The following is an 11,591-nucleotide window of genomic DNA, read 5'->3' as shown; positions in this document are numbered from 1 at the left end:
AATGATGTGGCCTACACTGACAGACTAATGATGTGGCCTACACTGAGAGCAGTCTAATATGTTGCCTACACTAATAGTAGTAAAATGATGTGGTCTACACTGACAGTAGTCTAATGATGTGACCTACACTGACAGTAGTCTAATGATGTGACCTACACTGACAGTAGTCTAATGGTGTGACCTACACTGACAGTAGTCTAATGATGTGACCTACACTGACAGTAGTCTAATGATGTGACCTACACTGACAGTAGTCTAATGGTGTGACCTACACTGACAGTAGTCTAATGGTGTGACCTACACTGACAGTAGTCTAATGATGTGACCTACACTGACAGTAGTCTAATGGTGTGACCTACACTGACAGTAGTCTAATGGTGTGACCTTCACTGACAGTAGTCTAATGGTGTGACCTACACTGACAGTAGTCTAATGGTGTGACCTACACTGACAGTAGTCTAATGGTGTGACCTACACTGACAGTAGTCTAATGATGTAGACTTTTATCTACATATCAGTAAAATATCAGCTGAATAATGATGAATATTACATTATGAGAAGTTTTATCATATAGCTTATTATATAGGGATTTGAATTAAAAAAAAAATTGTTTAAATTTTTCTGTGTTTTATATTGTCTTTTAAAATAATATAAAACAAAACTTTTAGTTGTGTGTTTTTATCGCCCATATTCTGCTGGAATGATTGAGTGGGATGAGCCCTGGAAACGCAGATGCGAATCCTGGTCTGGTCATAGAGTTCTTTGTCATTTATTGGCATTGGGACCATTCAACCTTTCTCACTCTTGTAGGCTCAGCGCAACAAGAACATGCCCTGGGATTTGATAAAAAAAAATTTACTCACGACTCATTTCTTTCTTAGTGGCCTTCTTTGGGGAATTCGTTGTACTCTACGATCTTTTTTTATTTGTTGGTCTGATGAAGACACCATCTTTGACATATGCCTTAGACGTTTTAGAGTGAAATCTTGCAGGAACTCGAAGGCTTCTGACTCCTTATGTAACGCTGTGACAACTTGTTTCATAAGCCCAAATTTTATGTGCAGTGGTGGGATTAGTATCTTCTGGGGATCCTCCCTGGCTCCCAACTGGCTTTGTTCTTCCCCACAGAGAACTTTACCTCCTATGGACAGTCACTTGGTAATACCTCTTTGGAGATCAATCAGAAACGTGACCCGTTTGAAGGTTCCGATGACGTCTCAGCCGGACTTGAAGGCGTCCAGCAATCACTAAAGCAAAGTTTAAGAAATAATAGCAATTTCCAATAATATGAGACATAAGCAATTACAAAATAAACTACTCAATAAAAAAACAATTGTCACACATTGTTAAAGACGTGGACTGCTGCACATCACCAGCAGCATTTACAGAGTGAACTTAACAGGAAGATATACTCACGCAGGAGAAATGTGCACCAGACGACAATGGTCACCAGGATCCCGAGCGGCAGTTTTAGTGAAGTCTCCCCCACGTCTGGCAGGTGACAGTGTTGTCCGCTGAACCCCGCCGGACACGTACACATGAAGCCTTCACAGAGAACGGAATACCATTAGAAGAGGGTAGCTTAAAAGAAAGAAAAAATCTAAACGTCTCATTATTAGGTGGAACAGAATTTCACTCATGAACATTAGAAACATAGGAAGTAGTGGCAAATTTCAAGTCAATTATAGAAGATGAATAAGATGAGTAGACAGTCCAAGTTAGTTGTAAGAGTAGGCAATGCAAATCAGGTGGATGAATAGGCAGTCGAGGAGAAATGGGATAAGACCAAGTTAGTTGGATATGCAATCCGTCAGGTCGATGAATAGGCAGTCCAAATCAGGTGTATGGGCCCACAAGAGAGGGGACCATATAAGAGGGGCCCACATGGGAGTGGCCCCCACAAGGGAGGGGCCCCACAGAGGAGGGGCACCTGAGGAAGAGGCCCACAAGAGAGGGGCCCAAGGGGGAGGAGCCCATGAGAGAGAGACCCATTAGGGAGGGTCCAACAGGGGAGGGGCCCACACAAGGGAGAGGCCCCCCCCACAAGGTAGGGCCCCTCAAGGGAAGGGACCCACAAGGAAAGAGCCCCACAAGGAAAAGCCCTATAAGGGAGAGGCCCCCCACAAGGTAGAGCCCGATAGGGGAAGATCCCGACAAGGAAAGTCCCTCAAGGGAGGGGCCCCACAAGGGAGGGCCCCACAAGATAAAGCCTCACAAGAGAGGGACCCCACAAGGGAGGACCCTACAAGGGAGGGCCCTACAAGAGAGGGACCCACAAGGGAGGGGCCCCACAAGGACCCCTCCTTTGCCTCTCCCTAGCCCTCCCTACAAGGTGGTGGGGAGGGGGTAGGGAGGGTGGGGCCCCTACCTACAAGGGAGGGGGCCCACAAGGAAGGGGCCCCACATGGGAGGGGGCCTCCACACTGGAGGGCCCCCCAAGACAGGGGCCCACAAGGGAAGGTCTTACAAGGGATGGGACCCAACAAGGGAAGGGCCCCATAAAGAAAGGGCCCTATAAGGGAGGGCCCCACAAGGGAGGGGCCCACAAGGACGGCTCACCTGGCTGGGTGTTGAAGCAGGTGCCTCCGTTAAGACATGGACGCCACACACACTCGTCCTCGTCCTCACACGTCTCCTCACTACTGCTCAGCGCCCGGCCCTCACCACACCTGTGACGACCACACCTGTCACTACCAGCCCCTCACTACACCTGTGATAACCACACCTGTCACTACCAGCCCCTCACTACACCTGTGATAACCACACCTGTCACTACAAGCCCCTCACTACACCTGTGATGACCAAACCTCTCACTACCAGCCCTCTACCACACATGTGATGACCACACCTGTCACTACTAGTCCCCCTCACCACATCTGTGGTGATCACACCTGTCACTACCAGCCCCTCACTACACCTGTCACTACAAGCCCCTCACCACACCTGTGATGACCAAACCTCTCACTACCAGCCCCCTACCACACATGTGATGACCACACCTGTCACTACTAGTCCCCTCACCACATCTGTGGTGACCACACCTGTCACTACCAGCCCCTCACTACACCTGTCACTACCAGCCCCTCACTACACCTGTCACTACCAGCCCCTCACCACACCTGTGATGATCACACCTGTCACTACCAGCCCCTCACCACACCTGTGATGACCAAACCTGTCACTACAGGCCCCTCACCAAACCTGTGTTGTCCACACCTGTCACTACCAGCTTTTAATTTCATATCTAAATATGGAATATGTTAGTAATTATACATCCATATTTTAAGTGTAAAACACATCAGAGGCCGTTCATTAAATCGACATTTAAGACCTCTAAGAGAGATTACATGTTAACTAAATAATAATTAATCCGTGTTAAGAGTGGACAGTGGGAGGACAAAAGTTGTATAAGGCTGCCAACTTGCCCGAGATTTAGAATAGTACAATAATTTGTGTAACAATTGGTATCTGATTATAGAAATATGCGTCCAGAGCAGCAATCTGTTATTCCGGGGAATTACAATGGAGGACAACAATAATTTATGAGACTAACATTTTACGAGAACAGCAATTAAAGAGAAGAACAATTCAAGAGAAAAACAAAAAAGTATGTTATTGGAAAAGTTTAAAACTGACTGCGATGGACACCAGAGAATTGTTGTGTACAGACCCGCAATGGTAGGACCTCCAGGTGTCGACGCAGGAGAGCGGGGGCCTGCAGGAGACGTTGGCACAGGCAAGAGGACCACCACACCCTTGCTCGACGCCCTGGAACACGCTGACCTGTCCCCAGGCTGTGCTGTTGATCGCTGGCGGTAGTGGTATCCTCCGCCCGGAGATCCTCAGGTCGTCCATACATCCTATAGTGGTAATGGTCAGGAGTAATATTATATTTATATCTCACTCCTTCATATTTATATATAAATATATATACTCAACATACCCATTTTAACACAAACCATTGTGATAGTCTCTGTGTATGCTGAACACAGTGACTCCAGCATACTCGGGCGTGCCTCCCACGTGGACGCCCTCCTGGCCGTCCACCTGCAGCAGCTGGCGTCCCTCCAGCACCACCGAGGCGTTGTACAGGTCCCCGTCGCCGTCGTCAGCCGTCAGGAAGACCGCAGAGCCGTACCTGCCAGGGACACACCTCTTACTGACCTACAAGGTCCGCTCACATTTTCTCTTTTGTTGTGAACAAATTAGTTTAAAGGCAAATCGGAAAAATAAAATAAAGATAAAGTAACGAAATTCCAATAATTTAGTGACAGAGTTACAAGGACAGTATTACAGGGACACTATTACAGGGACACTATTACAGGGACACTATTACAGGGACACTATTACAGGGACAGTATTACAGGGACACTATTACAGGGACACTATTACTGGGATAGTATTACAGGCACAGTATTACAGACCATATTGTTGTTAGTATTACAGTGACGTAATGCAAGCTCTGCAATGTTAATGTTAAAGCAGTAGAATAACAATGCCCGTGAAACATTAATACATTGATTAAATGCAAATATTACGTCATTAGTTTTAGAGGAATACAGAGTGCCTGTATTACAATGATAAAATACCTGTATTACAGTGATAAAATGCCTGTATTACAGTGATACAATGAATGAATGAATTACGGTGATACAAAGCCTGAATTACTGTGATACAATATCAGTATTACAGTGATACAGTGCCAGGATTGCAGTGACTGAAATAGTGTACCAATGTTACAGTTCTAGAGGAACAAGTGTCAATGTTACAGTGGTAAGATGTAACATCAGTAATTGTATGCATCACTAGAAGGAGAGAGAGGCAATAAGAGAGCACGTGTACCTTGCAGCAAGGAGAGAGTGCCAGCGGCCGTCAGCGAGGGCGGCCCGGGAGAGACAGAGGGAGGTGGTGGGTCGCGGGTGGAGACGCAGCACCACACACACGCGGCCGCCCACCATCTCCACCGCCCACATGTCCCGCCCATGTTGTGACGTCATCACCACCAGTTCACCTCCTCTCCTCCGCGTCCTGAACCTGCGGCAGCAACACGTGTTACCACCTGTGTACGTGGGGCGCTAGACACTCCTACCACCTGTGTACGTGGGGCACGAGACACTCCTGCTACCTGTGTACGTGGGGCGCTAGACACTCCTACCACCTGTGTACGTGGGGCGCTAGACACTCCTACCACCTGTGTACGTGGGGCACTAGACACTCCTGCCACCTGTGTACGTGGGGCGCTAGACACTCCTACCACCTGTGTACGTGGGGCGCTAGACACTCCTACCACCTGTGTACGTGGGGCACTAGACACTCCTGCTACCTGTGTACGTGGGGCGCTAGACACTCCTACCACCTGTGTACGTGGGGCACGAGACACTCCTGCCACCTGTGTACGTGGGGCACTAGACACTCCTGCTACCTGTGTACGTGGGGCGCTAGACACTCCTACCACCTGTGTACGTGGGGCACGAGACACTCCTGCCACCTGTGTACGTGGGGCGCTAGACACTCCTACCACCTGTGTACGTGGGGCACGAGACACTCCTGCCACCTGTGTACGTGGGGCACTAGACACTCCTGCTACCTGTGTACGTGGGGCGCTAGACACTCCTACCACCTGTGTACGTGGGGCACGAGACACTCCTGCCACCTGTGTACGTGGGGCACTAGACACTCCTGCCACCTGTGTACGTGGGGCACGAGACACTCCTGCCACCTGTGTACGTGGGGCACGAGACACTCCTGCCACCTGTGTACGTGGGGCACGAGACACTCCTGCCACCTGTGTACGTGGGGCACTAGACACTCCTACCACCTGTGTACGTGGGGCACGAGACACTCCTGCCACCTGTGTACGTGGGGCACGAGACACTCCTGCCACCTGTGTACGTGGGACACGAGACACTCCTACCACCTGTGTACGTGGGACACGAGACACTCCTACCACCTGTGTACGTGGGACACGAGACACTCCTGCCACCTGTGTACGTGGGACACGAGACACTCCTGCCACCTGTGTACGTGGGACACGAGACACTCCTGCCACCTGTGTACGTGGGACACGAGACACTCCTGCCACCTGTGTACGTGGGACACGAGACACTCCTGCCACCTGTGTACGTGGGACACGAGACACTCCTGCCACCTGTGTACGTGGGACACGAGACACTCCTGCCACCTGTGTACGTGGGACACGAGACACTCCTGCCACCTGTGTACGTGGGACACGAGACACTCCTACCACCTGTGTACGTGGGACACGAGACACTCCTACCACCTGTGTATGTGGGTCGACCGATGCTGACCTTTGATTACATGTCGCTTATTAGGGCCAAATACTCGCCATGTGAGCGATACAGGAAGCAATACCGAAGTGTATCAGGATATGAGATATATCAGGGCACCAGAACTATACCCCTCTCCCAGGATGTCCGTGTACCTTTTGCAAGTTACAGGGGTAACGATCAATTTCCAGTAGACAATGATAAATCCATGGATGGGATTATAGGTAATATGTTATTATAGCTGACGTGTTAGGACATTTCACACACATGATATCTGACCACACTGAGGTACCACACACCTGAGAGAGGTGCCACACACCTAAGAGAGGTGCCACATACCTGAGGGAGATGGTGGTGGTGTAGCCGAGGGGCGTGAAGGAGAGGGCCAGCTTCACGTAACTGTTGTGGAGGAAAGTAGTGGGCGTGGTGGGCGTGGCACAGCCTGGCCCCGCCCAACCCGGCAGGCACTCACACCGCAGGGAGCCAGGCGACCCCTGGCACCTGCAGAGAGAAATTGAGATGAAGAGGGAATTAGGAGCAAATGGAGAGAGAGAAGAGAGAACGAGGAGACGGGGGGGAAGAACAGTGGAGAGAGCACAGGAGATAGAAATAAATGAAGGAAGTGAAATAGAATTAGGGATAATGAGAGAGAGAGAGAAGAGAGGTGATAGAGAGGCAGACAGGATGCAGAGACTCTGAAGAAGTGGGGAGAGGAGAGATACACGCGAGATGAGAGGATGAGAGCTAGTGATAAAGGAAGTGTCTAGTATAAATCGCAAGAGATCGGAACACAAACACTGACACACACACCTTAATCATCGTTAGCATAATAATGTGCACAATAAGTACCGGGAGAGAACAATTGAGTGTTGCACATTGCAGTCGACGTTACACTTCATTTAGGTAACAAACATTAACTCCCTAATTTGAATATATATATATATATATATATATATATATATATATATATATATATATATATATATATATATATATATATATATATATATATTAATCACGTGTTTATTTTCGTGATATACACACATATATATGCGAACAAGCCTGAATGGTCCCCAGGACAATATGCAACTGAAAACTCACACCCCAGAAGTGACTCGAACCCATACTCCCAGAAGCAACGCAACTGGTATGTACAAGACGCCTTAATCCACTTGACCATCACGACCGGACATAATGAGGTGATAGCCGAGGCTATTTGAACCACCCCACCGCCGGCACTCGGATAGTAATCTTGGGCATAGCATTTTACCAAATCACCTCATTCTTTGGGGCACACGTGAGGAACACAAATGCGAACAAGCCTGAATGGTCCCCAGGACAATATGCAACTGAAAACTCACACCCCAGAAGTGACTCGAACCCATACTCCCAGAAGCAACGCAACTGGTATGTACAAGACGCCTTAATCCACTTGACCATCACGACCGGACATAATGAGGTGATAGTCGAGGCTATTTGAACCACCCCACCGCCGGCACTCGGATAGTAATCTTGGGCATAGCATTTTACCAAATCACCTCATTCTTTGGGGCACACGTGAGGAACACAAATGCGAACAAGCCTGAATGGTCCCCAGGACAATATGCAACTGAAAACTCACACCCCAGAAGTGACTCGAACCCATACTCCCAGAAGCAACGCAACTGGTATGTACAAGACGCCTTAATCCACTTGACCATCACGACCGGACATAATGAGGTGATAGCCGAGGCTATTTGAACCACCCCACCGCCGGCACTCGGATAGTAATCTTGGGCATAGCATTTTACCAAATCACCTCATTCTTTGGGGCACACGTGAGGAACACAAATGCGAACAAGCCTGAATGGTCCCCAGGACAATATGCAACTGAAAACTCACACCCCAGAAGTGACTCGAACCCATACTCCCAGAAGCAACGCAACTGGTATGTACAAGACGCCTTAATCCACTTGACCATCACGACCGGACATAATGAGGTGATAGCCGAGGCTATTTGAACCACCCCACCGCCGGCACTCGGATAGTAATCTTGGGCATAGCATTTTACCAAATCACCTCATTCTTTGGGGCACACGTGAGGAACACAAATGCGAACAAGCCTGAATGGTCCCCAGGACAATATGCAACTGAAAACTCACACCCCAGAAGTGACTCGAACCCATACTCCCAGAAGCAACGCAACTGGTATGTACAAGACGCCTTAATCCACTTGACCATCACGACCGGACATAATGAGGTGATAGCCGAGGCTATTTGAACCACCCCACCGCCGGCACTCGGATAGTAATCTTGGGCATAGCATTTTACCAAATCACCTCATTCTTTGGGGCACACGTGAGGAACACAAATGCGAACAAGCCTGAATGGTCCCCAGGACAATATGCAACTGAAAACTCACACCCCAGAAGTGACTCGAACCCATACTCCCAGAAGCAACGCAACTGGTATGTACAAGACGCCTTAATCCACTTGACCATCACGAGTTTTCAGTTGCATATTTCTCTCTCTCTCTCTCTGTCTAGAGAGAGAGAGAGAGAGAGAGAGAGAGAGAGAGAGAGAGAGAGAGAGAGAGAGAGAGAGAGAGAGAGAGAGAGAGAGAGAGAGAGAGAGAGGGAGAGGGAGAGGGAGAGGGAGAGGGAGAGAGAGAGAGAGAGAGAGAGAGAGAGAGAGAGAGAGAGAGAGAGAGAGAGAGAGAGAGAGAGAGAGAGAGAGAGAGAGAGAGAGAGAGAGAGAGAGAGAGAGAGAGAGAGAGAGAGAGAGAGAGAGAGAGAGAGATGAAATGGACAGAAAAGACGGTCAAGTAATAAAAAGAAAGAGGAAAGAGGAAGAAAGATATAAAATGAAAGAGTAAAAAAAAGGGGGATGATGACGTAGGAGTGGTATGACATAACCAAGCAGGTGCAGAAGAGAGGAATAACGAGAAGAGGGAAAAGAGAATCGAGAGGATTAAGAAAAAATAATACCTTGCCGTTTTTCGGCGTATTCGTCTTGCCTCTTGACCCTTATCTTGCCTCTCTAACTTATATTTAAACTTTGCCTTTGACCTTTACCTCTTTTTTCCTTGATAGTTGACGTTTCCTAGCCTTTGTCTCTTGACCTCTTTTGAGCCTTGTCACTTTACCCCAGGCTGTTAGCATTGTCTCTCAACATATCTAAGACATTGCCACTTGACCTTTCTTAACCAGAGCGTTTGTCAATTATTTCTTTACCTTTACCTCTTGACAGTCAGCTGGGCCGCTCTGGAACGGGATTTAAGAAAAAAACTCTATACTCCTAAATTCTAATTTTTCTCTCTAGCACGTTGCACTGGGGAAATCAGAAATCCATTTCAGATTGTCAGAAATCAGCCTGACTCGCTTTTGGACATTTTAGGTACTTTAACTCTCCCGAGAGTGGGAGGTAAGGAGAGCAAACACAATCATCAGTGTTCGTCATAGGTTACATGGTCGAGATACTAGAGGGAGCAGGAGGAGTGGAAAGGGTAGAAGGAGGGGAGGGGAGGGGAGAGTTGAGGTCAAGGAGGATGATGGGGAGGGGTGTGGAAGCAGGGGGAGTAGGGTAGACAGAGCTGGGGGAGGGTGGAGGGCTGTACAAGACACGAGAAACCTTAATGATAATGAAATTAACCTCGTCCCTGAAATACTGGAGGACTGTTGTAAACGAGGGGAAAATTTCCCCAGCGAGTGGTTTCAAATGTAATTATTATTTTACTGAAAGTGCACGTCCGAAATAATTATATGCAACATGTTAATCGCTCATAATATCTGCCTCGAATATTTTTACAGACACAGTTATAATACACACGCATATCAGTTAACATGTAGGCTAATTATAAAGCTTCTCTACTAATTGAATTGATTCCGCAGTTAAAAAAATACTCTGCTATTATTAAAATTATTTGACATAATATTTGTTATAAGAATAATACCAGAGGAAATACCAAGTCGGACCGTTATAACACTACCGCATTATTTCTTTTGTGATTGAAGATAATTCTAGAGGGTGCTGCTGCTGTTGATGTTCTTTAACAACGATATTTTCTCTATTAGAAGTGAGTGACTGTCACAGCGCCACATTTGTCTGAGTCGGTGCTTCCTTCACTCAACCTGTCCGCACAACGACAAATACCCTCCGACATGTAAACATCCCACGCAGTGTCAGCCCCTAACTCTGGCCAGTTGTACTCCTTCCACGTAGAATACAGCCTGGCATATACCCTGAACATTTCGTGGTCTACAAGTGTTCCTCCACAGATAGTGTGACCATAGTGGAACACGCTACAAGGATCCGATACACCAGAACCCATTGGTTAATCTTAAGTCTTAAGACCCCAGGAGTCTTATGGTAAGCACTACCAGGATAAATGGCTAAGACTATATAGCACTTGGAAGGGATATGGGGAGAGGGATGTAGGATAGGACGGATGGAAGGAATGGTGTCCAACCACTTGGACGGTCGGGGAATTAACGCTGACTTGCAAGAAGCGAAACCGTCGCTCAACCGTCCAGTTCAAGTGGCTGGTCATCAGGATTCCGAAGTACAGCCAAACTTCTATTGGAGATAAATAAGTATATTATCTATATCTTTTAGTAAGAATGTTTGCCTGTTTGTCCAAGGTTGAAGGCCACACGCTTGGGGCTAGCCACAACCTGCTTTGCACATGGACTCTGCCCTCAGGCCCTGATTCCTGGAATTTCAAATTCATCAAGAATTATATAAAAAAAATAATCGTTATCACTGGCCAGTAACATTATTTGGAGACGGAGCTTACAGTTGTTTACCCACAACATATTTAAAGCAGCAGAGATAGCACAACTTCATAAAGGAGGAAATAAAGCAAAAGCACACAATTACTGACTGATGGAACTAGCATCACACATTTTACAAATCTTTGTAAGAATGCTAAAATCACAAATGGGAAAGATCACAAAATACACGATAGCAGAAGATCACAGAATCTGCATAGCCCTGGACATCAAGGGCTTAGAAGAGGGCACCCTTGCCTCTCACTATTGATAGTCCACTATGACATTGCCTTAGGGGCCAACAAAGAAAAGCAAAACGCTGTTGAATATTCGCACATTTCTTGAAAGCTTTCAAATGAGGCCATGGTGTTATTATGCGCAAAATGCTCCCAAAAGATATAACTGGCAAAGTAGGAAGATGGACCTTTAATTTCCAAATATATACAGCCCAGTGAGTAATAATCAACAAGGTGAAATCCACATCATCCACCGTAAAAAGATCAGATCCCTGGAGTCCTGGAGGGTTCTGTGCTTGCTCCAGTAATTTTTCTCATTC

General features: G+C 47.4%; 1 protein-coding gene across 1 annotated transcript in view; it reads right to left on the bottom strand.

The window, feature by feature from the left end:
- Window positions 1-664: 664 nt before the first annotated feature.
- Window positions 665-11,591, bottom strand: part of LOC123747625 (putative neural-cadherin 2) — a 168,760-nt gene continuing 157,833 nt past the window's right edge. The window contains exons 20-26 of the mRNA XM_069330398.1: window positions 6,627-6,788; window positions 4,843-5,034; window positions 3,960-4,138; window positions 3,671-3,860; window positions 2,560-2,669; window positions 1,417-1,545; window positions 665-1,247 (exon numbers count right to left, since the gene is read on the bottom strand). Coding sequence (XP_069186499.1) covers window positions 1,177-1,247; window positions 1,417-1,545; window positions 2,560-2,669; window positions 3,671-3,860; window positions 3,960-4,138; window positions 4,843-5,034; window positions 6,627-6,788 — 1,033 coding nt within the window. The 3' untranslated portion in view covers window positions 665-1,176. The remainder of the gene's footprint in view (window positions 1,248-1,416; window positions 1,546-2,559; window positions 2,670-3,670; window positions 3,861-3,959; window positions 4,139-4,842; window positions 5,035-6,626; window positions 6,789-11,591) is intronic.

Source organism: Procambarus clarkii, chromosome 24 (genome assembly GCF_040958095.1).
Source record: "Procambarus clarkii isolate CNS0578487 chromosome 24, FALCON_Pclarkii_2.0, whole genome shotgun sequence".
NCBI classification, from domain to species: domain Eukaryota; kingdom Metazoa; phylum Arthropoda; class Malacostraca; order Decapoda; family Cambaridae; genus Procambarus; species Procambarus clarkii.
This window is presented reverse-complemented; position numbering and strand designations above follow the sequence as displayed.